Source organism: Coregonus clupeaformis, chromosome 6, assembly GCF_020615455.1.
Source record: "Coregonus clupeaformis isolate EN_2021a chromosome 6, ASM2061545v1, whole genome shotgun sequence".
In the NCBI taxonomy this organism is placed as follows: domain Eukaryota; kingdom Metazoa; phylum Chordata; class Actinopteri; order Salmoniformes; family Salmonidae; genus Coregonus; species Coregonus clupeaformis.
Genome location: NC_059197.1, coordinates 48697856 through 48725840, shown reverse-complemented (window position 1 = coordinate 48725840; position 27985 = coordinate 48697856). Strand labels below are relative to the sequence as shown.

General features: G+C 44.8%; 2 protein-coding genes across 3 annotated transcripts; one reads left to right on the top strand and one right to left on the bottom strand.

Annotated features, from left to right (window-relative positions):
• The first annotated feature begins 80 nt into the window (after positions 1–80).
• Positions 81–15319, top strand: slc5a2 (solute carrier family 5 member 2). Of its 2 annotated transcripts, XM_041877598.1 has the most exons (15): positions 81–342; positions 571–642; positions 7510–7614; positions 7745–7804; positions 7899–8003; positions 8404–8509; positions 9426–9506; positions 10366–10595; positions 10885–11020; positions 11255–11362; positions 11546–11696; positions 11845–12013; positions 13882–14097; positions 14297–14432; positions 14638–15319. In XM_041877598.1, exons 1-15 carry the CDS (start codon positions 232–234, stop codon positions 14853–14855), a joined length of 2004 nt encoding a protein of 667 aa, XP_041733532.1. In that variant the 5' UTR covers positions 81–231; the 3' UTR covers positions 14856–15319. The 2 variants fall into 2 exon arrangements, with proteins under 2 accessions (XP_041733532.1, XP_041733533.1); XM_041877599.1 differs by lacking the exon at positions 7899–8003.
• An 82-nt stretch (positions 15320–15401) lies between these two features.
• Positions 15402–27697, bottom strand: LOC121567506 (F-box only protein 46). The gene is made up of 2 exons (XM_041877597.2): positions 27292–27697; positions 15402–18906 (listed from the first exon to the last, which is right to left on the bottom strand). The coding sequence occupies exon 2, from the start codon at positions 18788–18790 to the stop codon at positions 16742–16744; it is 2049 nt and encodes a 682-aa protein (XP_041733531.2). The 5' UTR covers positions 18791–18906; positions 27292–27697; the 3' UTR covers positions 15402–16741.
• Positions 27698–27985: the final 288 nt, after the last annotated feature.

Genomic DNA, 27985 nt, shown 5'->3' with positions numbered 1-27985 from the left:
CTGAATCAGCCTATTTTCTGGCGACCAAAGGTCTTACTGGCCAACCACTCTGACCATTCTCTCTTCTCCTTCACTTGGCCTTTCACTTGTGCCTTATTGGCCATTAGAATGTGAGCCCTCTATTTAATAGACACTTGTATTATCGTTATCTTTTGTTCCAAGTCTTGGACTGATATCCTTTGGTTTGACAGTATCACGGCTGTTGACGCCTTTCTTCCTTTTTGTTGAGAAATGGAGAATCCCTCGTCTGAAACCACATCGGAGAAGGCGACCATTAATAATCTATCTGATATCTTTGTCATCATCGGCTACTTCATTCTGGTCATTGGAGTGGGCGTCTGGGTTAGTAGTACACCTATCTGTATACCTGTCTACAGGTCTGTAGCCATAGTTTTGAATCTACATAGTTTTAAATTATACATGTATAATTTATCATAATGATGTCATTTCAAACTGGGTATTTGTATAGCTCATAACACTTATTGACATGTACAATACAGTAGAGTAGGCATATGTCATGAGGTAAACCACTGCTTAGGGCTTACATCCAGTAAATGTCCTGTCTTCCAGTCTATGTTTCGGACCAACCGTGGCACTGTGGGAGGCTACTTTTTGGCAGGACGGACCATGACATGGTGGCCAGTGAGTTCAACTTGATCTTTAACCTCTTTGACAACTCTTGTATTTTAACCCTTATTAACCTGTATTTTAACTAACCCTTTGGGACTGCTTCCACTAGTTTTTGCAGTCACCTTTCCTGTCTTGCCCAGTCCCATTGTATACAGTGGTTTGCGAAAGTATTCACCCCTCTTGGCATTTTTTGTTGCCTTACAACCTGGAATTAAAATAGATTTTTTTTTTTGGGGGGGGTTTGTATCATTTGATTTACACAACATGCCTACCACTTTGAAGATGCAAAATATGTTTTATTGTGAAACAAACAAGAAATAAGACAAAAAAATTGGAAAAATTGAGCGCCCATAACTATTCACCCCCCCAAAGTCAATATTTTGTAGAGCCACCTTTTGCAGGAATGACAGCTGCAAGTCTCTTGGGGTGTGTCGCCACTGGGATTTTTGCCCATTCTTCAAGGCAAAACTGCTCCAGCTCCTTCAAGTTGGATGGGTTCCGCTGGTTTACAGCAATCTTTAAGTCATACCACAGATTCTCAATTTGATTGAGGTCTGGGCTTTGACTAGGCCATTCCAAGACATTTAAATGTTTCCCCTTAAACCACTCGAGTGTTGCTTTAGCAGTATGCTTAGGGTCATTGTCCTGCTGGAAGGTGAACCTCCGTCCCAGTCTCAAATCTCTGGAAGACTAAAACAGATTTCCCTCAAGAATTTCCCTGTATTTAGCGCCATCCATCATTCCTTCAATTCTGACCAGTTTCCCAGGACCCTGCCAGTGAAAATTATCCCCACAGCATGATGCTGCCACCATCATGCTTCACTGTGGGGATGGTGTTCTCGGGGTGATGAGAGGTGTTGGGTTTGCGCCAGACAGGGTTTTCCTTGATGGCCAAAAAGCTCAATTTCTGTCTCATCTGACCAGAGTACCTTCTTCCATATGTTTGGGGAGTCTCCCACATGCCTTTTGGCGAACACCAAACGTGTTTTCTTATTTTCTTATTTAAGCAATGGCTTTTTTCTGGCCACTCTTCGTAAAGCCCAGCTCTGTGGAGTGTATGGCTTAAAGTGGTCCTATGGACAGATCCTCCAATCTCCGCTGTGGAGCTTTGCAGCTCCTTCAGGGTTATCTTTGGTCTCTTTGTTGCCTCTCTGATTAATGCCCTCCTTGCCTGGTCTGTGAGTTTTGGTGGGCGGCCCTCTCTTGGCAGGTTTGTTGTGGTGGCATATTCTTTCCATTTTGTAATAATGGATTTAATGGTGCTCCGTGGGATGTTCAAAGTTTCTGATATTTTTATAACCCAACCCTGATCTGTACTTCTCCACAACTTTGTCCCTGACCTGTTTGGAGAGCTCCTTGGTCTTCATGGTGCTGCTTGCTTGGTGGTGCCCCTTGCTTAGTGGTGTTGCAGACTCTGGGGCCTTTCAGAACAGGTGTATATACCAGAGGTGGGACAAAGTCATTGTTATGCAAGTCACAAGTAAGTCTCAAGTCTTTGCCCTCGAGTCCCGAGTCAAGTCGAGTCAAAGATGAGGCAAGTCCCAAGTCGAGTCAAAAGTCAAAGCCATCAAGTCTCAAGTCGAGTCCAAAGTCCTACCATTTTAGTTTCGAGTCATTTCAAGTCCTCTTACCACAGAAATAAAATGTATACAAATCATGTATGTCTGTAAGATTTGTATTTATTTAAACCTTTTTATACAATAACATTAATCAAATACAGCAAAAAACACATTTAATTTTCAAAAAAAAATGCTTGTATTTGAACAGCATATTGCACTAGAACAATGCAGAGGGAGAGAGAGAGAGAGAGAGAGAGAGAGAGAGAGAGAGAGAGAGAGAGAGAGAGAGAGAGAGAGAGAGAGAGAGAGAGAGAGAGAGAGAGAGAGAGAGAGAGAGAGAAAATGGTTTACGGGGAAGGACAAACACCAAAGCTCTGGAAGTAAAAACAGTGTGGGAACCTGCACTGCAAATGAACAGATCTTACTCCATGTGAAACTCCTACCACAGGAGAGAGAGAGAGCTGTGTGGACAGGTGATGAGCAGAGAGTGAGTGTGTGAATGCGCGCATGCGTGCTGTGGACAGGTGGAGGGAGGCCCCTATACTGCATTGCATTTGCAAAGATCAAATTGGCCAAAAGTCTGTCAGTCATTTGTGCACGATGGGGACGCAGAATGATGCCACCATGGCTGACTGCTCCGCACTGGAGCACTAGAAGCAGGCACTGCCAAGACTCGGATGGCTACTTGAAAGAGTGAAGGAAGAGTCTTACTGTTCAGTGCCCAGAACAAAAGGGCATTCTGTCCTTCTGCCATGTCAATGTAGTGACTTAGCTGTACTGCTGGTGGGGTCCCAACATCCCTTTTCTGCCTCTTATGGTATGCGGCAAACAGCCCCTTCTCCTTCCATGTCCTCTAGTTCTTCTTCAGCAGGCACGCACAGGCTGCTCTGTCTCTGCAGCATCTTGCAGGATCAATTCTAAAAATAAAAATAAAAACGTGTCACAACAGCAGAAACAAAAGAGCCCTTATTTCTGATGTTGATGATACTGTTCAAGACGAGACTTAAATTTTTATTGTTAATTCAGATCAGATTAATATCACATTAGATCCTATATCAGATTAAGATCAAATTATTTGTACGTTGCATTTAAGTTGCATTGCAAGTCAATAATATTTACCTTTAACTCGTTGTGCCACCTCTGCCTTGATGTCACGGTTGACCAGCACATGGGGCTCAATCCACAGCAGACAAAAAGCTGGATCCAAGGCAGCTGCTTTCAGGTAGACTGTGTCTGAAAAGGGGCAGTGATCCCTTCTTGAGACTGGGCCATTTTTACATTAATGAAGATCCCAAGAAATCTTTTTTTCAGGGATGCCTGCAGACCTCTGACCAGGCCACTCAAGGAAACGAACTTGAGGCTTCAGCTTCTCAAGATGGTGATTGAGGGACAAGATGGATGGAACAACTGCACTGATTGTAATGACTTTCTCCCCCTGTGTCAAATCAGTTGCTTCTCCGAAACGGTTTTAAGATGTCCACCAACTCCTTCAGAGCAGATTCCACTCTCCGTGGTGTGAATGACAGTTCTTTATGCCCGGCCTTCTCAAGAACTGCGCAAGAGCTTTTGCTGATCACAATGAAGGACTGCTTTTACCTGCCGCGAGTGTGGAATTCCACCTCGTGCTCACTGCAGCAGGGATGCCTCTGTGCTTCCCAAATTCACCATCGAAGATGTCTTTAAACGTTGTGCTTGTGTGGAGCAGGAGAGCTAAGTTTTGATAACTTGGAGAGAGAAGGAACATGCCGCTTTTGTTTTTCTTTCAAACCCGTCTCCCACAACCAGCTGCAATGTGTGTGCAAAACACTGCAGGCGCTGTTTCTTTGCCATAGCAGCATCGACGGTTTGCTGGTCTTCTTGGGTTAAGTCATGCCATAGCTCAGGATCATCAAGATTATCTCCAGCATCTTCATCTTCCTCCTGTTCGCTGGGGACAGACTGTAAATGCCTTGCGCATGTTGCAGCATTGTCACTAATTATATAGTCCAATTTAGCTTTGATGTTGTATTCATCACATATTGCCTCAAATTGGTCACAGATTCGCTCTGCTGTGTGAGAGCCTTTGAAGCGGTTGCAGGCCAAGAGATTAGTCTTTAGCTGTACCCACTCTGCATCTCGCTCCATCCAGTGCACAGTGACACCAAGGAATCCCCTCATCTTTCGATCAGACCAAATGTCCACAGTGACTGAAACATGGTCAGTGTTGCTCAATTGAGTTTTTAACTTTGACCGTCTCTCCTCAGCAAGGCTCTCTTTTTTTGTGGTCAGCGTTCGGCGACATACTGGGGTATACTTGCTGTCCAGCACAGCCAGAAAGTGACGAAAGCTCTTATTTTCCACAATAAGACAGAGGGAAATTGCAATCAATAATCAAGTCAGACAGTATCGCATTGGAGATGGCCTTCTGCTGTGGGTGGGTCAGGCTGTAACGCCCTACACGAGTGTCAAGGAATTGTGAGATTGAAGGCTGTTGTGGTTCATCTACGATGATTTTGTTCATCTGGTATTCTTCATACCTGTAACAGAGAAGAATATGAAACAGATGTCAGAAAATCCTTTACAGCCACACATGTTGTATTTGAAACTACTCTTTACTCATATCAATGTTGTTTGTTAATATTCATTGCCTATTGTACACTACGGTTTACCGATAATACATTTCAGTGTATGCAATATTAAGAATATTTTCACTGCTTCAAAATTCATAAGAAAGCCCTTTCCCTCAAGAAACTGAAGTCATATGCTTTATAGCAGTGGTTTTCAAAGTGGGGACGGGGACCCTTGGGTGCCGCGAGGGGGTTCTAGGGGGGCCATAGCAAGTTGGCATGAAAAGTATAGAAAAACAAAATAATTGAATAAATTAAATAACTAAAGTAAACCAAATTAAACCAAAAATAAGCTAAACAATATTCCCATTAGTTAAGAACTGCACTATAATAATCTATTGCATCTCTGAACATTACTACTATAATCGTTATTATTTTATTATATACTGTATATATCCCAGTGGTGCGCTGCCTCACAGACCTACTGTAGACTACGGTAGCACTCTGTCCATGCGCTGTCTGCTGTTTGGGCATGATATGAAAAGGGAGGCTAATGGTGGATCTACTGTGACTGTGTTATCATTTTCCTCTTTACAATGTATACGTCTTACTATGTTTCCTGTTGTACTTGGATGGGTTTAGGGATGCACCAACTACATCCGAGTTGTGAAAGGGGGTGCATTCATTGTTTAATTGTGATATTTTGTCTTCAGCGACAGTTCTGCTTAGTTGTGATTAACCAAAATTACATAAACGACCTCAATGAGGCAGCACACCAGCAACTCTGAAACTGAATTCTAAAACGCTTAACGTGAAAAACGCTTAACGTTGCTTAATGCTTAATACTACTAAGACAGTAATATTATAAGACCAAACTCTGCAAATATCATATTAATAAAGCATACTATGTACAAAACATCAGATGAGCCCAGAATATGAACGCAAACACGTTTAATAACACGTTGCGTTTTCCTCCCATAGAAAACCATTATAAGAAAAGGCTAACGTGTCTTATGTACTAAGACAGTGTTATTAAAAGACCAAACTAAGTAAATATCATATCAATAAAGTATACTATGTACAAAACATCAGATGAGCCCAGAATACATAGTAGCCTACATAAGACATGTTAAGCCTTTTCTTATAATGGTTTTCTATGGGAGGAGAACTCTTAACGTGTTGTTAAACGTGTTTGCGTTCATATTCTGGCCTCATCTGATGTTTGTGTACATTTAGTATACTTTATTAATATGATATTTATAGTTTGGTCTTTTAATATTACTGTCTCAGTATATTAAGACACGTTAAGCCTTTTCTTATAATAGTTTTCTATGGGAGGAAAACGCAACGTGTTATTAAACGTGTTTGCGTTCATATTCTGGGCTCATCTGATGTTTTGTACATAGTATACTTTATTAATATGATATTTACAGAGTTTGGTCTTTTAATAACACTGTCTTAGTACATTAAAGAACGTTATAGCGTTTTTCACGAAAGCGTTTTAGAATGTCCATATAATAGCAGTTCAAAAATCCATATTTTTGTAAGCATGAACCAGCAAGGGAGACGTGCGTTTGTCTCGTTGATACAGTAAATATGCAGCAGCTAGCTAGTAAGTTACGGTACATCCGATAAGGTGCGTAGCATTCGTTTCAAAACTTACCTTTCTTTGTGCAACTTCAGGTGTCGAACAAAGTTGGACGTTGTGGCAGCTCCGTCTGTAATCTTCGATCCGCATGTTTTGCAGATTGCAACTCGTTTTTTGTCGACTACCTCGTAATTTTTATTGCCAAACCAAACTATCTTCGGTATCATTTTGACAACTGGCGCGTTGTTGCTTGATGTGCTTCATTGGTTGTCTTGCAATGTGCCTGCTTAGATGCTGTCGAATCAAAACAACGTGGGACTACAGTGATTGGATAACGTGCGGCGGCGCGCGCGCTCTCTGTATGCATACAGGTGGATGGTGCACATTTTTTTCACAGATGCAGATAAACGGAGAGCGGCGCGGCCGTGTGAAATTTTTTCCCCAGTTTTCATGGGAAGTAGCAAGTCTTCTCGAGTCATAAGGCGCAAGTCCAAGTGAAGTCACGAGTCATTGATGTTAAAGTCCAAGTCGAGTTGCAAGTCTTTGTACATTTTGTCGAGTCGAGTCTGAAGTCATCAAATTCATGACTCGAGTCTGACTCGAGTCCAAGTCACATGACTCGAGTCCACACCTCTGGTATATACTGAGATCATGTGACACTTAAATTGCACACAGGTGGACTTTATTTAACTAATTATGTGACTTCTGAAGGTAAGTGGTTGCACCAGGTCTTATTTAGGGGCTTCATAACAAAGGGGGTGAATACATATGCACGCACCACTTTTCCGTTATTTATTTTTTAGAATTTTTTGAACCAAGTTATTTTTTTCATTTCACTTCACCAATTTGGTCTATTTTGTGTATGTCCATTACATGAAATCCAAATAAAAATCAATTTAAATTACAGGTTGTAATGCAACAAAATAAGAAAAACGCCAAGGGGGATGAATACTTTTGCAAGGCACTTTACATTACAGCCTGTATGTGTGTTAAAGGACAATACCACTCCAAAATGATTTTTTGGTATTTGTTTAATTAGTACACTGTTGATACAGTCCCAAAATGTTTTGCATGTCAGCAGTCAAGTTCTCAAGATACAGGATTTTCAAGAAGCAAAGTGTCACATGCCACATTATCATGATTATGTGTTTTTCCTTTAACAGTTCTCCCCCGTCTCTCTCTCTAGGTTGGAGCGTCCCTGTTTGCTAGTAATATTGGTAGTGGTCACTTTGTGGGCCTTGCTGGTACTGGAGCGGCCAGTGGAATTGCTGTGGGGGGGTTTGAGTGGAATGTAAGTATAATTGGCCCCCTTAAAATATGTTATTACAGGGTTTCGAGTACACGTGTGACAATACTTTGTAATATGTGCTGATCAGGAAATTGAGATTCTTCTGACATTGGAGCCCTCTTTCTCTACCCAGGCTTTGTTTATCGTGCTCCTATTGGGCTGGCTGTTTGTCCCCGTCTACCTCACAGCGGGGGTAAGTTACACAAGACCATTATATGCCAGCTAACATGGCATACTGGGGAGATTTGTGTCCATTTGTCTGTAATTTCTGCATTTCCGTTGCTTAGGTAATTACAATGCCTCAGTACCTGAAGAAGAGGTTTGGGGGAACCAGGATCAGTCTGTACCTCTCTGTCATTTCTCTGTTTCTCTACATCTTCACCAAGATCTCTGTGAGTCTAGACCAGGGCTCCCCAACCCTGTTCCTGGAGAGCTACCTGGAGAGTAGGTTTTTGCTCCAACCCTAATCTAGCGCACCTGATTCTAATTATTAGCTGGTTGATAACATGAATCAGGTTAGTTACAACTGGAGTTACAGCGAAATCCCACAGGAGGGTGGCTCTCCAGGAACAGGGTTGTAGAGCCCTGGTCTAGGACAAAACTATGGGGTATTGTTTGTAACATGCTATAAACTTCCCCCACAGTCCTTTATCATTACATTTTCTTCAATATTGATAGTATCTGTGGTATTTCTAAGTCTCCTCAGTTCTGTCATTTGGATTGAGGTATAAAAGGTATTGAGGTATAAACATACCCATGAACCAATCTGACTATCCTCATCTCTCTCTCCAGGTGGACATGTTCTCTGGGGCTGTGTTCATACAACAGGCTCTAGGCTGGAACATCTATGTGGCTGTGATAGCCCTCCTCTCCATCACAGCTCTGTACACAGTCACAGGTAACATCTGTTTGATCAAATTATACACAAAATGCTTTCATTACTTGTTGTAGAAAAGGCTGTCCACGATTAAAGAGAGGTCATGTTTGGAAAAGATGACCCATAGGAAAAAACAGGGCCTTGGGCATTTTGTCTGTTACCCACGACCCAAATGTAGGGTGTAGGATCATCTAGAGGTGAATATAGACTCATTCTATTTTGTGTGTGTATCCTCCAGTACCCCCAACAGTCAGTACATATTGTTGTGGCCCCGGACAAGCACAGCTGATTCTACTTGTCAACTTATCATCAAACCCTTGACAAGTGGAATCAGGTGTTTTTGTCCAGGGCTACAACACAAATGTGTGCTGTTGGGGGTACTGGAGTTGGGAAACACTGTCCTAGATCAGGGTTTCCCAAACTCGGTCCTGGGGCCCCCCCTGGGTGCACCTTTTGTTTTTTGTCCCAGCACTACACAGCTGTTTCAAATAACCAACTTATCATCAAGCTTTGATTATTTGAATCAGCTGTGTAGTGCTAGGACAAAAACCAAAACGTGCACACAGGGGGGGCCCCAGGATCGAGTTTGGGAAACCCTGTACTATATGACCTCAGTAGTTTGTTCATCAACTGGGTTATTGTTGTCTAGTCACCTTACCCCTATACATATCTACCTCCATCACTCCAGTATCCCTGCACATGTAAATATCGTATTGGAACTGACTTTTTAAAATATTTCCTGTATATAGTATGCTTACTTACTTTATTGTGTATTTTATATTTCTTATTTCTAGTGTGCTTTTTTCTAGTAATATATTGTTATTGATTATTGCATTGTTGGGTTTTGAGTTTGCAAGAAAGGCGTTTCAATGTACTTGTGCATGTGACATTGAAACTTGAAACGTATTAATCTGTAATGATCTGTTTTGCTCACTAGGGGGCCTAGCTGCTCTGATGTACACGGACACCGTCCAGACATTCGTCATCATCGCTGGCGCCTTCAGCCTCACAGGTTTCGGTAAATTCAGAGTCCTGTGTCCAGAGTGCCACACATTCCACCTTGTTGACTCCACTTGTTACTCAACGCATGACGGAGTAACAATAAATGGAGACGTTTCTTTATCAGTGCTTAAATGTGGTTTTATCTTTTTTTATTTATTATTTTACCTTTATTTAACTAGGCAAGTCAGTTAAGAACAAATTCTTATTTACAATGACGGCCTACCGCGGCCAAACCCGGACGACGCTGGGCCAATTGTGCGCTGCCCTATGGGACGCCCATTCACAGCCGGTTGTGATACAGCCTGGAATCAAACCAGGGGGTCAGTAGTGACGCCTCAAGCACTGAGATACAGTGCCTTGGACCGCTGCGCCACTCGGGAGCCCCCAAGACCACTGTACTTTTTGTTTATGCACACGTGTATATATGACGTAATGTATAATAACTGATACCAATGCTGTATAGATTGTCATGTATTAAAGATAGTGTACCTCCAAATGAAATACTGTACGATGTTTTGACTGACTGCATTTAGTGTCTCAAAACTCTATTTGAGTGGTCCACAATGTGACTTTTAAAATGTGTATTTTGTATTGTAAACTATTCTATCATTGTGGAGTGACACTTTAATAAATATTTCTAACTCATGACTCAACTGGTCATGATGAATTAGCTGCTGTGTCCAGTGGATGTGTTAGTGCAGCCCTTCCTCACTCACTCACTCCCTTCATCCAACCTCCCTCCTCTCTCATCTACCACTTCCTTGATCCAGCTTCACTGTAGACCCACTATAGATCCCCCAGTCCACTCCTCCTGACCTCTGCTCCCTATGTGACATTGTGCGTGTGTCCCTCCTCCTTTCTCTTCCTGTCCTCAGCCTTCTTTGAGGTGGGGGGCTACAACGCTCTGCTGGAGAAGTACAGGTTAGCACTGCCCTCCAAGAATCAGTCCCTGGAGCCCCAGCGCTACAACATCACCCCCCAGTGCTTCACCCCCCGAGACGACGCCTTTCAGCTGCTCAGGGACCCTGTGACCGGGGACCTGCCCTGGCCGGGGGTCATCTTTGGCATCGCTATCGTGGGCGGCTGGTATTGGTGCACCGACCAGGTAAATAAGCTCATAGGAACACAGTGGATGGAATTCATATGTGCGTTTATTTTATAGTGCATTTACTGTAGATGACCCATTCAAAACGGTGATTAGATTTAAGTTGGCACATTGCTGACTGAATCTAATTTGAATGGGTTACATAATGTTGATGTCTGGTCTGCTCATTCTGTTGCTATGGTGTGAGATACTTAAATTCGCTGGATGTGAAACAACATGGATCAGATTGGAAGATTGAATCGTTGGTTGAGTTGATCTGGAATCTTCCCCCATGTCTGTGTGTGTATAGGTGATCGTGCAGCGCTGCCTGGCGGCCCGCAGTCTGACCCATGTGAAGGCGGGTTGCATCATGTGTGGATACCTGAAACTGCTCCCCATGTTCCTTATGGTGTTCCCCGGAATGATCAGCCGCGTGCTCTTCCCAGGTGAGTTCCCAAAATAAGCCATCATAGGATTGACAGAGTTGAATGGAGAGTTTGATCTTTTAGGTTCATCAACAGGGAAACAAGCACAGAGCAAAAAACTAAATAAAAGACAGCTTGTTACACTTTTGATGCCTCTCTCTTTTACCCTGAAGATGTATGAGAGTGTGTGTGTGTGGTGTTCCCTCTCTATTCCTCCTGTCATTATGGTTACAGAGCCTGTCTTCTCTCTGATAGATGAGGTGGGTTGTGTGGTGCCAGAAGTGTGTAAGCAGGTGTGTGGGACGGAGGTGGGCTGCTCCAACATCGCCTACCCCAAACTGGTGGTCTCTGTGATGCCCGATGGTGAGAAGTCTCTCTCCTCTGCTGAACTAGTTGCTCAGATCTGGGTGGCACTTTTACTGTATATATATATTTTTACACACAATTTACTGCGTGCAGTTGTGTGTCGATGGCTACCATGGTTATCTCTCCCATCATCTTACCTTAATCTTCCTCCCCCCTCCCCCTCCATCTCCTCTCTCCCAGGTCTGAGGGGCCTGATGCTGGCGGTCATGCTGGCGGCCCTGATGAGCTCCCTGGCTTCCATCTTCAACAGCAGCAGCACGCTGTTCACCATGGACATCTGGACCCGCTTCAGACCACAGGCCAGAGAGAGCGAGCTCATGGTCGTTGGCAGGTCTGGGCCTTTTTTCCCTTGGTTTACATAGGAAAAACTTGGTTTAGGTAGACAAGTTCAGCTGTCCCAGACCATTTGCTGGAGTAGGTCAATATAATGTATGTTCCAATAAAATGGCTGCCTCACTTACTCTGTCTCTCCCTCTCAGAGTGTGGGTCCTCGTCATCGTAGCCGTCAGTATCTGTTGGATCCCTGTGGTCCAAGCGGCCCAGAGCGGTCAGCTGTTTGACTACATCCAATCAGTGACCAGCTATCTGGCCCCGCCCATCGCCTCAGTCTTCTTCCTGGCTGTGTTTGTGAAGAGGGTCAATGAGCAGGTGAGGTCAGAGGGTGTGTTGTGTTCTACAGTCGTGGTCAAAAGTTTTGAGAATGACACAAGTATTGGTCTTCACAAAGTTCGCTGCTTCAGTGTTATGAGATATTTTTGTCAGATGTTACTATGGTATACTGAAGTATAATTACAAGCATTCCATAAGTGTCAAAGGCTTTTATTGACAATTACATTAAGTTTATGCAAAGAGTCAATATTTGCAGTGTTGACCCTTCTTTTCTCAAGACCTCTGCAATCCACCCTGGCATGCTGTCAATTAACTTCTGGGCCACATCCTGACTGATGGCAGCACATTCTTGCATAATCAATGTTTGGAGTTTGTCAGAATTTGTGGGTTTTTGTTTGTCCACCCGCCTCTTGAGGATCGACCACAAGTTCTCAATGGGATTAAGGTCTGGGGAGTTTCCTGGCCATGGACCCAAAATGTTGATGTTTTGTTCCCCGAGCCACTTAATTATCACTTTTGCCTTATGGCAAGGTGCTCCATCATGCTGGAAAAGGCATTGGTCGTCACCAAACTGTTCTTGGATGGTTGGGAGAAGTTGCTCTCGGAGGATGTGTTGGGACCATTCTTTATTCATGGCTGTGTTCTTAGGCAAAATTGTGAGTGAGCCCACTCCCAAGGCTGAGAAGCAGCCCCACACATGAATGGTCTCAGGATGCTTTACTGTTGGCATGGCACAGGACTGATGGTAGCGCTCACCTTGTCACAAGTTGTTTTCAGGATGCCCCAAACAATCGGAAAGGGGATTCATCAGAGAAAATGACTTTACCCCAGTCCTCAGCAGTCCAATCCCTGTATCTTTTACAGAATATCAGTCTGTCCCTGATGTTTTTCCTGGAGTGAAGTGGCTTCTTTGCTGCCCTTCTTGACACAAGGCCATCCTCCAAAAGTCTTTGCCTCACTGTGCGTGCAGATGCACTCACACCTGCCTGCTGCCATTCCTGAGCAAGCTCTGCACTGGTGGTGCCCCGATCCCGCAGCTGAATCAACTTTAGGAGACGGTCCTGGCGCTTGCTGGACTTTCTTGGGTGCCCTGACGCCTTCTTCACAACAATTGAACCTCTCTCCTTGAAGTTCTTCATGATCCGATAAATGGTTGATTTAGGTGCAATCTTACTAGCAGCAATATCCTTGCCTGTGAAGCCCTTGCCTGTGAAGCACGTGTTTCCTTGCAGGTAACCATGGTTAACAGAGGAAGAACAATGATTTCAAGCACCACCCTCCTTTTAAAGCGTCCAGTCTGTTATTCTAACTCAATCAGCATGACAGAGTGATCTCCAGCCTTGTCCTCGTCAACACTCTCACCTATGTTAATGAGAGAATCACTGACATGATGGCAGCTGGTCCTTTTGTGGCAGGGCTGAAATGCAGTGGAAATGTTTTTTTGGGGATTAAGTTCATTTTCATGGCAAAGAGGGACTTTGCAATTAATTGCAATTCATCTGATCATTCATGACATTCTGGAGTATATGCAAATTGCCATCATCAAAACTGATGCAGCAGACTTTGTGAAAAGTAGTATTTGTGTCATTCTCAACTTTTGACCACGACTGTAGTTACAGAGCAAATTGTTGTGAGAGGGCATAGTTGAGAGAGAGGACATATGGAAAGCATTGGCGATGCAGCCTATGAATGTGAGAGAGACATCTGGGCCCGTATTCACAAGGCAGGACTGCCGATCTCGAATCAGCCCCCCCCCCCCCGTTCATATAACCTTATTCAATATGATCTAAAATGCAAAACTGATTCTAGATCAGCACTCCTACTCTGAGACTCTTTATGAATACAGGCCCAGACAACTTTTCCTTCTTTGATTACTTTGGTACTAAATTGAAATTTCTTTCTTTCAGGGGGCGTTTTGGGGCCTGATGGGGGGCCTAGCTATGGGGCTGTGCCGTATGGGGCCAGAGTTTTGGTTTGGCTCAGGCAGCTGCCTGTTCCCCTCAGACTGCCCCACTCTGGTGTGTGGGGTTCATTACCTCTACTTCGCTGTGCTCCTCTTCTTCTGCACCTCCATCCTGGTGCTGCTTGTCAGCTACTGTACACCGGCCATAGATGACAAACATGTGAGTGCTTGCCTCAACATAGTCTGTTTTATCAAATGCCTGCATCCATATCCATTAGATATCATTAATGCAGGGGAATCTTACCCACTATAATGAGAACTTACTATAAACCCAGATGAATAAACCTATGGTGGTATGCATCTCCCCATCTAATGCTCTGTGAGTGACGTCTGATAGAACTGAACTTCTCTTCTCCTAGCTCCACCGTCTCGTGTTCAGCCTCCGCCACTCCAAGGAAGAGAGGGATGACCTTGACTGGAAGCAGGAAGTGAAGGGGAGGATCGCACGCAGGGAGGCAGAGGAGAAAAGCAGACACAAGTCTGAGGACAGCCCAGGTATGACAGAAACGTACTCCCCCCACCACTACACACACGGCGCAGTCGAGCGGATCAAATCCATGATGCATTGTGGGTAAAGTGACTGATTAGTTATTTGTTATGCAAGGTGTTTTGTAGATCAGTCAGTCTTGACTCACCTGCAAAGTCAGCTGCAATGTCTAACAAGCCCATAATATTGTTTTTGATTTCTTTCCTTTGTTAGTGGATGCTGAAGAACCCAAATCTGGTATCTGTCGTATCATTGGCTGGTTCTGTGGCGTCAGCGCCACTCAAGCCCCAGAGCTCACAGAGGAGGAGGTTACTGAGGCGTCCAAAGAGCTGCCTGACATCAGTGAGGAGCCCTTCTGGAAGCATGTTGTTGATGCTAATGCCCTGGTTATGATGGCCGTGGCAGTCTTCCTGTGGGGTTACTATGCATGAGGGGGCTAGTAAAACAGGAATGTGACCATTGATAATTGCACTTTTGGTCATGCTCACTAAATTCTGAATTAAACCAAAAGTACATGTCATAACTTTCACATACCTTTTGTTAGTGAACACATTACTCAATGTACAAACACGCACACATCTATTCATGAAAAATATAGTCCTGTGTAGCACTTTCTTGTCCCTTTCTTGTAATACGATCATTATAAAAATGCAATTCAAGTTATGAAATTGGGTATGACAACCAATAAACTACACTACTTTGCTAAATCTGTACATTAGCATATACATCTCTCCCCTCTAGTGGCCATATGATGCCATTGCATATATCAAGTGTCACTGTCTTGCTTCAACTTGAGTCATGTGGAAGACAAATCATTTCTAATCTATAAATAAGCAAAATTAAATCAATATAACCAATATTTCAATGTTATCAATAGATTTTCAATTAGGCCTACACTGTAGCATCTTCTCTATCAAAATATAAATCAAGTTACCAACACAAGTCATCATGCAGAAAGAAACGTGTCAGGTGTCATATTCCAGTTTTAATCATTTCTGTTTATTTGAGAAGCACATATTCCCATTAGCATTGTACATCTGAAACCTACAGTGGTCTCCCATACCCAGTCAGAGGGGTCAAGTGAACAAAGTTTTCTATACTGTATTTGTCAAGGTTTTGCAGATTTGGGGAGTGTGAGCGGGACCAGTGGGGTTAAGGCTGGAAGCTGGTGTAGAGAGTTCTATGGTCCGTGTTTCTTTTCACCCGCATTGAAGCAAACAACGGCTTTGGCAAAGACTGCCCTCTGCCGACTAGCAGGGAGTTGGGACTGGGGGTTAGTGGTAGTGGGGAGGGGCTAAAAAAATAGAGAGGAAGTGAAGGGAGGTAGAACATAGTCCTCAAAAAACAGGAAAGAACAGCAAACATTCGCTTACACACCAAAAAACAAAAATTGCTAAACAAGCAGTCAAAACCTTTGTACAAAGTGACATCAAATTGCCTTCTCTTGCCCCCACACTGTTAAGAGTCTCATTCATTAAAGTCCCAGTGCAGTCAAAAACGTGATTTTCCTGTGTTTTATATACATTTTCGCACTGAGGTTGGAATTATACTGTGCAATTGTGAAAATGCAAGATAATGTCCTTTTAGTGTAAGAGCTGTTTGAAAACACAGCCTGAAATTTCAGCCTGTTTTGGTGGGATGGATTTTTGGCCTGCCTGGTGTCATCACCAGGCAGTAAATTAGTTAATAGACCAATAAGAAACAAAGAGTTCAAAACCTCTCTGCCAACAACAGCTAGTTTTCAGTATTCCCCTCCCCAATCAGACCAGTCCCAGACAGTCTTAGCAAAAATTCATGCTTGAGAAATTGCTCTTTGCTAAGATGTTATTTGTTTTTCTTTTTGATCACAATCACAGTAAGGTACTTAATTGTTACCCAGAAATGATTTGATATTGACATAAAAACAGCTGCATTCGACCTTTAAACTTTCACAGACTCCCTCTGTGAGCCAGCCAGTTAGTCCTCAGTGGCTGGCCCTCTGGGCAGTAAGGTTGGGGTCAGCTCCAGTACTGACAGCATAGCTAGGACTTGACTGTCACTTGACCAATAGGCAGAAATGTTGAGCATCAGGCCCCATGCAGCACCATACCATACCACCAGCATGAGCCCACTCATCAGGAGTCCAGTTTTCACATGTACTAACAACCGAGCAGGAAGCTAGTCGACTGCTAAGAACTCAGAACAAGGTGATAGCGAGCAGAGAGAGAGAGAGCTGACAACACAGGAGAGGACCCCAACCCTGGTCTTTAGTGTGCCACCAAGGGGCAATGGGGTCTAGAGGGAGTAAGAGGGGTGCTGGGACCTGGGGAGGGCCCCTTTACCTCCCGTCCTCCCTCTTAGCGCGGGTCTGCACCAGCTCACAGGGCTGCAGTACCCAGTTGTTGTCATGCAGCCCCACGCGGCAGCCCGGTGTGTCCTTGTCCGTGCGCCGGCAGCACATCCAATAGGAGCGTCCATAAGGCAGGTCGTGGTGGTAAGGTTTGGGGTGCCAGCGGCAGAGCGACACGTCGCCCCGTTCGTACTGCCGCTTGCACTGCTTGCAGGGGTCGTCGCGGTACAGCGGGTCCTGGTTCCAGCGCGAGTCGGTGGCGGGCACACCGTACGTCTCAATCAGAACCTTGAAGTCGTAGCAGGTGCACTTGAGGGCGGCCAGCGAGCGGGTGGGCAGGTAGCTGAAGATGTTGACCATGATGTGGTCGGGCAGCAGCAGCATGTATTGACGAGGCTCCAGCAGCCGCTGGATCTGGAAGCGGATCTCCAGGAAGTCGTGAGAGACATGGCGGTAGAGACGGCACAGGGAGGGGTCAGAGCAGTCCTCCACGCCGGCCAGGGGGGAGTCCGGCCGGTCAGCAGCATCCCCAGCAGGACCGTTGTTATTGGCGCAGTCCAAAGAGCACATTCCACTGCTGCTGCCGGTGCCACTGTCCTCGTCAGACCCTCTCTGGGGCTGCAGGAAGAACAGCTGGCCTGGAGGGGGGTCCTCTGAGCCGTCGGCAGGGCTGGCCCCACTGGGTATGGCGAAACACACAGTCTCCTCTTGCACATTCTCTGTGCTGTCCTTGCCATAGAACACACACTGGTCCACAGCACCCGTGACCACCACCTCCACGTGGAAGCCAGTCACCCTCTCCCGGGCAACAGGCTTCTTCTCCCCAGAGCCAAGCTCCTGGCTGGGGTCGGGGCTGCTGGAGGCTGGCCGGTCCGTATGGCCCTCCCCATGGGGGTCAGCTTTTGGAGAGCCGGCCAGCAGGAGGCTGGGGTCCCGTGACGAGGGGCTGACCAGCTGGTAGAGATCACAGGTGATCTTCTCTTTGGCCCGGGCCCCTGCCTGCCCCCCTCCTCCCCCACAGCTCATGAACATGCAGCGGGGCCGGCCTGCGGGCTCCGACTGCGAGCGAGGATCCAGGCTGGACACCCGGAAGGCAATCCTCACTTCACCTCGGCCGTGGGTGGGCCCAGCGCTGCCAGAGTCCCCGCTCCGCTCCCTCTCCCTGGGGGAGTCCAGGCCCGAAGCGGGCCTCAGTGTGTTCTCCAGGAGCTGATGCTGGGACTCAAAGTGGGCTACAGCCTGAGCCACACGCCGCGACTCCTGCTCCTCCTCCTCCTCCAGGGCATCATTTGAGGGGTGCGGGGGGTCAGGGCTCTCTGACAGGAATACCATGGGGCTGGGGTCGGAGACTGTGCCCCGCAGGAGTGTGTGCTCGGGGTGTTCTGGGGCCGTCTGTCCCTGGGCCACCATGCCCTGCAGGGCCATGGCTGTACGCTGCTCCACCAGGGCCACCATCTCAGCCACGGACAGCAGGTCAGTCTCACTCACGCCGGGGACGTCCTCTGGGGTGGAGGCCTCTGGGGGCGGGGGGGCGGGGATAACGTTGGTCTGGGCCCGGGCGGGGGGGTCATAGGAGGAGCAGCGGCGCCTACGCTTGGCCTTAGTGCAGTCCGTGGCCCAGTTCCCTTTCACCTTTATGGCACTGGGTCGAGACAGGCCCACCCCACTGAACTGGTGGGCCACGAAGAAGGCAATCTTCTCCTTGGTGTTGCCCGGCTTGATGACGTACCAGGTGTCCAGCAGCACCCTTCCATCCTCCATCTGAGTGGCGCCGGGAGGGGTGGAAGGGGCATGTGGTGCTGAGGCTGGGTCGGCGTCTGGAGGAGTGTTCTCGGAACCGGCATCCTCCTCCTCCTCCTCCTGGCCATCCACGCCTCCTCCGGCCTCCAGCAACGTGCACCCTGCAGTGTCAGCCTTGCAGAGGGAGGGGGTTGCCCCACTTCCCCCCGTACCCGTGCTTCGGGGCTTGTTCTGGGAGTAGGTGCCAAAGGGGCGTGGGCACCACAGTCGGATGTGGGAGAAGGTGTCTCTGTCCATCACGGGCCGAAGGGAAGCATATCGGCGGAGTCTAGGCTGGGCATCTGCTGTGCACCACGCCACTCATTCTCTTTGTGCCAACCAGCAGGCACCGCCACGGGAAGAGGGCATACAATCTGTAGGGAGAAAGAGAGGAGTTAGAAAGCAGTATTACAACATTCAACATCATTATAGGTCATCTAGCTGGGGGAGACAAACATGAGTAATGTCATTTCATCAAATGTAATTACATTACAAATCTCCTAAAAATGTTAGGGACAATTTCTTCCCATGCATTCTACATGTACCTAAGTCACCTAGTCTAATTCTGTGACATGCTGATTCAGAAGCAACCACTATGGAAGGGTGTGAGAGATTCACTGGATCAAATATTTCACCTTCTAGCCGTTCTTTACAGCAAGAGCACAGCAAATGATAGGAAAATCAGCTTCTAGCTTCTTGGCAGTTCAGAAACCAAGTCGCAGTGCCCAAGGAAGTGGACTCATGCTTTCAGACAGCCTCAACACCTAAACTCAATTAGTCAAGTCTCTCACCTTGAAGGCTTTCAATCTAATTAAAGGCTTCCATTTCAGGGCCTTGTGTCTGGGGCAGATGAAGGGAGGAATAAAGGAGGGGATTAAGGGAGGTATAAAACGGCAAATGGATTCCCATCCCGACGCTTCAAAGAGGACCTGCCTAATAGGAGTCGAGGAAGAACAAGGAAGGCATATGCCTAGCCTATTTTTACAAGGGGAGAGTAGTGGAATTGATGTTGCCTGCCAGGCAGAGTCTAAAGGACCTTGGCTGCGGCCTGCAGGAAAACCGTTTACCCAGGGTGCCCGTGCCATTTCATGTTACCCTGCCAAAAATGTGGCACTGGGTGCTTAAGAGGAACAAGTGGCACAAGACTGTTTCAACAAGACCTTTAGACCTCTATGTTTATAAATGTGTCTGTTTTTCATATTATGTTTTGTATATTGTATGTGTTTGATGTATTTATGCAGGGCTCATCTGTAAAGAGACCCTAGTCTCAGTACGACTTCCCTGTCAAAAAACAAGTATATATATATATATACACATACATACACATACATACATACATACATACACACATACATACAGTGAGCTCCATAATTCATTGGACAGTGACCATTGTTTTGTTATTTTGGTTCTGTACTCTAGCACTTTGAGTTTGAAAGGATACAATGACAATGAGGGTGAAGTGCAGACTGTCAGCTTTAATTTGAGGGTATTTTCATACATATCGGATGAACCGTTTAGAAAATGACAGCACCTTTTGTACATGGTCCCCCATTTTAAGGTACTACAAGTATTTGTTAAATTGGCTTCACAGATGTGTGTCGTTAGGCAGGTGTATTCATTTGTGTCGTTAGTGAATGCAGGAGAGCTGTTGATGAATAGTAATGATTCTAGACGTTGCTATTGCCTTTGGAGGTTGTTATTGGGGTGTGACAACATGAGGAAGACAGCAGTGTCGATGCAAATGAAGTTGGCCGTCATAAGGCTCAGAAATGAAAATCAATCATTCAGGAACATTGCAAAAACCCTGGCCATGCCCAAGTCAACAGTTTTGTTCATCATTAACAAGAAAAAAACAACCGGTGAACTCAATTATGTCAAAAGACCCGGTAGACAGAGGAAGACCACTGTAGTGGATGACCGGAGAATACTCTCTATGGTGAAGAAAAAAACCCCTGATAACAGCCCAACAGATCAAAAACACTCTCCTGGATGCAGGTGTAGATGTGTCAAAGTCTACCATACGCAGAAGACTACACCAGCAGGACTACAGAGGGTACACTACAAGATGCAAACCACTGATAAGCCTGAAGAACAGAAAGGCAAGATTACAGTTCGCTAAAAAGCACCTAAAAGAACCCCAAGAGTTCTGGAAAAAAATATTGTGGACAGATGAGACAAAGATTAACATGTACCAGAGTGATGGAAAGACAAAAGTGTGGAGAAAAAAAAGAAATGCCCATGATCCAAAGCATACCACCTCATCCATGAAACATGGTGGAGGGGGTGTTATGGCTTGGGCCTGTATGGCTGCCAGTGGAACAGGCTCACTTGTCTTCATCGATGATGTGACTGCAGACAGAAGTAGAACAATGAATTCTGAAGTCTACAGAAATATTTTATCTGCTCAGATAAAACCAAATGCCTCCAAACTCATTGGACGGCACTTAATCACGCAACAAGACAATGACCCTAAACATACTGCTAGAGCAACAAAGGGGTTTTTGATGGCCAAAAAGTGGAAAAACCTTGACTGGCCGAGTCAATCACCAGATCTGAATCCAATTGAACATGCATTTTACATGCTGAAGAGGAGACTTAAGGCAATAAGTCCCCGAAACAAGCAGGAACTGAAGATGGCTGCAGTACAGGCCTGGCAGAGCATCACCAGGGAAGATACCCAGCGTCTGGTGATGGCGATGCATCGCAGACTTCAAGCAGTCATTGCATGCAAAGGATATGCGACCAAATATTAACAATGATTACTTTATTCTACATTATGTTAAACTGTCCAATGATTTTTGATGCCCGAAAATGGGGGACCATGTACAAAAAGCTTCTATAATTCGTAAACGGTTCATCCGATATGTATGAAAATACCCTCAAATTAAAGCTGACAGTCTGCACTTCACCTTCATTGTCATTGTATCCTTTCAAACTCAAAGTGCTAGAGTACAGAACCAAAATAACAAAAGAATGGTCACTGTCCAGTGAATTATGGAGCTCACTGTATATATTTAACATCTCGTAAAAAAGACTGAACAAGCCCCACTCTTTCCATCCCGTGATACCAAACAAGTTGAGCCAGACAGCACTACCCTGAGGTGACTCTTACCAGCCAAACTTAGGCCTATATCTGCTTGTAGCCAGTTGAAAGCATGACAATGTGAAATGTCTATCTTCGGCTGAAGAGGAATGTCTCCACTGACCAGTCTGCTACCCAGGCTGTTTGTGTGCGTGCGTCAGAGGCCAGAACTACTCCTGGGTTGGTTAAGGCCTTTATAATCACACAGCTCCAGCTAAGAGCCTGCAGATTACTCCCTGTATGAAGTACATCCCAGGGCCACCACCCCACTTTGTTTTTATCCCCCCCCATAAAAAGATTGGATGGCGTAACAGGAACAGTGAGTGTCAGTCCGTTTGTCCATCGTTGTGATAAACACTGGCACTTCCTGAAGCAGAGTGAGATAGAGGCAGTGAGTGGCAGCCAGTGAATGATTCATTTGGCTCCAGTCAGATTCCCTCTCTATTGACCAGTATCTATTATTCAGAGCCACCAACAGTGCTTCAGAAGATGGAGAGATGGAGGGGGGCAGCAGTCGCGCTACCAGTCACCCAGAGGCTGCAGTCAGTGGCTATAATCAATCCTGTAGTCATCACTGTCAATAAATAGGCTATCCCACGGCATCCCCTGCAATGTAATTAGTAAGTAAGGCAGCTGATGAACAGGTGGTAGTAAAATGCTACAATGGTAATAAACGGCCTGCAGTATGCAGTTCTAGGTTCTTATGAGTGGCCTATAGGCTAGCTATTCTACACTTGTCTCCATACCAGCTGAAACAAAGTTGAACTCTGCAGGGAGACACCATCAAATACAAACAGTATGTTTAAAGACATCTATACTGGCTTAATAAGTAATACAGGTAATGAGTAATAGCGGTGAACGAAATATGAGGACATGAGACTAGTAGACCCTTTATTGTATCAGAGTGATATTCATGGACCAAAACATGGCCCGGACGTCGCCGAAAATCTGTATCTTCATTCCTTGACAGCTGATAAAACCTCTGCAATGATAATGCAGTTTTTTCTCATTTGAAACAATTCCTGCAAATTAAGGCTGGTTAAGCTTTTTGCATAATCCTCCAAATCCTGTCCATGCCAAGCAGCAGTACAGAAGTCGCTGAGTGCCGTGCCAGAGGCTCGTCTCTCACTGGCTCCCCACGTTGTCCGACCACTGAACTACACACACCAATGCAGGAGGATTCATTCCTCCATCATATGACCTCGCTCAAACAATCCAGAGGCTTTCTGTTGGAGCATATTCAGCAGGCTCAACGTCGTAACAGAAGGCTCCAGATTTAACAGGGAATGTATAGAAACAAAACGCGGTTGTCTATTTGCCACATGACAGCCACCGAATAAATTTCAATTCTAAAACGTGCGTTTCTATCTGGAACATTCCGAAACATTGCGGCCACTAAAATATCACCATTAGAATAGTCTCAGGCATTGAAGGAATGTTTAGCACTACACCATTCCTATTCTATCACAGAGAAAATATAATATTGAGAAGAAACAGCTGATGCATACTAAGCAGGGAAGGACCTTTCATACTAAAAAACAGTTAAACAAAAATCCTAATTCCAGGCTCTCCTCAGATAATTCAGACAGGCCCCTCGTTCACCTCTAGCGATATACTCCCCTCTCCCTTTCAGAGGCTTTGAGAATGGTGGACTGTGCAGGGAGGTGATAAATTACTCCGGCCACTGGCCCTCGCCTTGGCTGCGCCTGCAGGGACAATACAACAGTAGCCCGGGCAGCAGGTGAGGCTGATGATGCTCTTCTACAAGAATAATGGACTCCACACATCCCCGATAAAATGAACCCAGATTGTCTTTGTCATGAGAGGGTCAGGCAAACAAGCTGGCTATAGAAGTTTTTGGTCTGTCAGCTGTGCTTCTCTGGCAGTGAACAGCACTGCGCTGAACTGCAATGGATGTCTATGCACTCCTTTTAAACTATAGCTCTTCATCAGGTTGTTTCTTTCCACCATTTGGCTTCAACCAAAAGAGTTCCACATCAACCCCCTTACTCAAATAGTCTTGGTTGTAAGGGCCAGGACAGTGGTCGCCAAAATGGTGAATTGTTGTTTATCTGTAAACATTGCAAACCCTATCAATACAAAACTGATACAGGCTATTCTGAGAGGATATTAGGCTGACCCAAGCAGGCACATCAATGGATGAGCCCTGGAATTTAACGATTGAATATAGACCTACATGTGAAGATTAATCATGAAGAAGCCCAAAGCTTTATGTTTCAATGCCCCGTTGCTCCACTATTCCCATACTTCTGATTCTAGTACCAAAGATCAAAATGTATAGGCCTAGTTCTCAGCTGAATAACAGATACCAGCTCACCAACAACATGTGCTTTTCCTGTAGTTCGATTACTTCTTTCGTCTTTGAGAAAAGAAGAGAGCATTTCAATGTAAAAGGACCCTTGAGCATCAACAAGTTCATAGGATCATGTTAAATCTGGTGTCTAATGAAAGCTAGGAGTCTATATTTAAGAAATTAAGGCATATATACATTTTCTATCCTAAGGCTTCGATTTCTATTCAAACAGATGGAAAAGGGGATTTAGAAAACATCTACCAGAAAGCGTCTTAAAAAGGTATTAGAAATACATCAAAACACAATAATGTTGATGTGAAGACCCCTGCCAGCTAATATCAACATTTATATTTAGTTTTGGAGGAATTATTTGCCTTGTGTACGTTTAAGAAACATTGCACTGTGCCTTAATTCCGTTACCAAAAACCCACATATCTTTAAGATATTTTCCAAAATCTATCCCTCGTGAGGGAGGATAATGAAAGCTCACAAAAGTAACAAGTAAAGGTATACCTACATATTAGTTAGTGATTTTACTAATATCTATTTGGTTATGAATTATTAAGTGATTAAAACACAAAATTATTTTACCAAATTGGTAACAGAATTTCCCAAAACATCTCTAAGGGAATTACTGCAATTGAATTTGCTACAATGGGAAATTATAGTAGTCACAAACCACTGTTGGGTCACCTGCTAGTCCTCCCTTCCACAAATCATAATGGTTTTCTTTCTCTTTCTGTCGTCTGATGGTCAAAGCAAGTGTGAAAACAACCTGGACAACACCTCTCCCTCTCTTCCTCCAGTTAACGTCACCTCTCCCGGCTACTTACTGACAACTATCCATGAGCCCCTGCTCTTTTCATTTACTGTAATCAGCTTCCTTACCCACTGAGCACCGACCGACACCGGACATCGAAAAAGTATTAGACATTTGGTCAGTCCCCCCGGCCTTGATTTCAACATCTACAGATGTTGATTTTTTGTCCGGTCCAGACCGGCCTTGATTTGGCCCAAACAGACGTCCATGATTGGTTCAGATTTGGTTCAGTACAGACTGTTTCACAAGTCTGGAGAGCACAGTACAGTAGTGTACAGTAAAAAAAAATGGATTAAAGTATAGTTCAGTACAGCACAGTAGAATAGACTTCAGTACAGTACACAGTAAAGCACACTAGAGTTGCGTACACTAATGTACTGTACTCTATTGAACTACACTGAGTATACAAAACATTAAGAATACCTGCTCTTTCCATGACAGACTCGACCAGGTGAAAGCTATGATTCCTTATTGATGTCACTTGTTAAATCCACCAATCAGTGTAGATGAAGGGGAGGAGATAGGTTAAAGAAGGATTTTTAAGCCTTGAGACAATTGAGACATGGATTGTGTGTGTGCCATTCAGAGGGTGAATGGGCAAGACAAAATATTGTCTTTGAACGGGGTATGAAGTAGGTGCCAGGAGCACCGGTTTGTGTCAAGAACTGCAACGCTGCTGGGTTTTTCACGCTAAACAGTTTCTCGTGTGTATCAGGAATGGTCCACCACCCAAAGGACATACACCCAACTTGACAACTGTGGGAAACATTGGTGTCAACATGGGCCAGCATCCCTGTGGAACGCTTTTGACACCTTGAAGAGTCCATGACCCGACGAATTGAGGCTGTTCTGAGGGGAAAAGGGGAAACAGACGTCTATGACTGGTTCAAATTTGGTCCAGTCCAAACAAATTTGGTCTTTTATTTTTTTTTGTCATTTAGCAGACGCTCTTATCCAGAGCGACTTACAGTTAGTGAGTGCATACATTATTATTATTATATATATATTTTTTTTCATACTGGCCCCCCGTGGGAAACGAACCCACAACCCTGGCGTTGCAAACGCCATGCTCTACCAACTGAGCTACATCCCTGCCGGCCATTCCCTCCCCTACCCTGGACGACACTGGGCCAATTGTGCGCCGCCCCATGGGTCTCCCGGTCACGGCCGGCTACGACAGAGCCTGGATTCGAACCAGGATCTCTAGTGGCACAGCTAGCACTGCGATGCAGTGCCTTAGACCACTGCGCCACTCGGGAGGCGGAGCTCATTAAAATAGCCAGTGTGTAGAATAATACCCAAATATGCAGAGGTCTATACTGCACATTTCTACATTTGTGTGCCTATTTAGGATAAAACACCTTAATATCCATAATGATGCATTTATTTCAGTGTAGTACAGATCAGGGACCCATGATTCAATAATTTTACCGCAATTCTGTTACCAGCTGTAAATCCACTTCACATATTTGTAGTTCAATAACCAATATAGATTTTTCAAAGTCAAGGTGTCATAGCTGACACCCCATTGTTTCTGCAGACATCTTCGAATCTTAATTCAGAGAAGATATTTACCAGAGTGTTTGGAAAACGTGGTCACCTAGCCAATGCTAAATCAAGAAGCTGAAAATCAAACAAACAAAACAGAGAAACGTTACTGCACTGAGGAAGTACTCTAGCTATAAACAAAGCACCATCAGAATTGAGGGGAACATTTCCATTAGGTTGTAACTTACAGGTGGTCAACATGGGTAATCATGATTAGCCAAGGACTAATTATTGACATGCCCCTGGTGTTTATTCAGTCGTCTAACACTGATCAACCAAACAGTCAGTTGAAATGACCAAAAATATCATAAAAATGTAACAATAATTGCGCAATCTAGCTAGCTAGGACGAAATATTTAGAAATCCAGCTTGTGGTTTAACCAGATGGTTTAGTTATTCTTATAACTAACGTTATAACGTTAACCCCCTAGGACCTTAATAAGCCAAATTGGTTAACTAGCTAACTAATGTTAGCTTACATTAGGTTAATTATCTGCTAATCACTTATGCTAACTAGCAACTATCTGATGTGCAGGCCCCAAAGAAGTAAACACTAACGTTAGCTAGGTAGCTATCAAAACTAGCTATTTAGGTACAGTAACGTTAGCTAACCAACTTCATTTCCTAGCTGCTAGTTAGCTTAACGTTACCAAGTTATCTAAATTAGCCTAGTTAGCTAGCCAGCTAACGTTAGGTTAGTTAGCGCGTTATAGCCCAAGACGCCAACAACAATCTCGTTGATACATTGTTACAAACACTCGCTAAGGCGCGGCTAACTGATAGGTACCACATATCTGTCTTCGAAGTAAAAATTAAAACGAGTTAGCCAACTACGTTAAGGCTTATCGTGTAACGTGTGATGGCTAGGCTAACGCGTTAGTTAGCCAAACAAAATTGCAATGGAACCCATATTGTGTGTTGCTGGCTAACGACGTTGAAATGCAGCTAAGCTTTGCTAACGTAAAGTGAAATTGTTCATGTTTTCGTCATTTTACCTGTAGATCCGCAAGCTCTTGACCTGCAACAGTGCCAATGACAGCACTAGTAAGTTCCCCCCGTCGTAGGACCGTTTTCCTCCCAACAACCGACCGAGGAATCGGATTGAGCAATGATGGAGGTGCAGGTGACTCGGGTTATCTTTTTTTTTTTTACGTGTCCACGGACGTAACGGCTATATAACTGGCTGCATAGTACTTTCTAATATAAACCTAACGTTAACATTGAAGCATACTTTCAGTTTTTCGATTATACACAAACTATCTGTACTGATCCTAAGCCTGTTTCACACGCTTCCTCGTTCATCTGGCTATCTTTTTAGAACTGACACAGGCTGGCCTTTACGGTCTGTTCTCTGACCAACCAAAATAATCAGAGTCAGAACATCGGTGGAGAGGAAGGCCATCTTGTTGATAGGCAGCTGCACAAGGCCCACAGCCAATAGCAAGGCAGAGTCGATGGTGTGTCCATATATGGCATATATGGCCCCACTCACCCCCCCCCCCCCCTCTTAGCTCTCACCCCTCCCAGCTCTCACCCCTCCCCTCTCCATCTATCTCTCTCTCAATTCAATTTCAATTTAAGGGCTTTATTGGCATGGGAAACGTATGTTAACATTATTATTATTTTTTTTTATTATTATTTGTTTCTAGGTAGTTTATTTTTTTATTTTTTTTATTTTAGGGGGTAGAT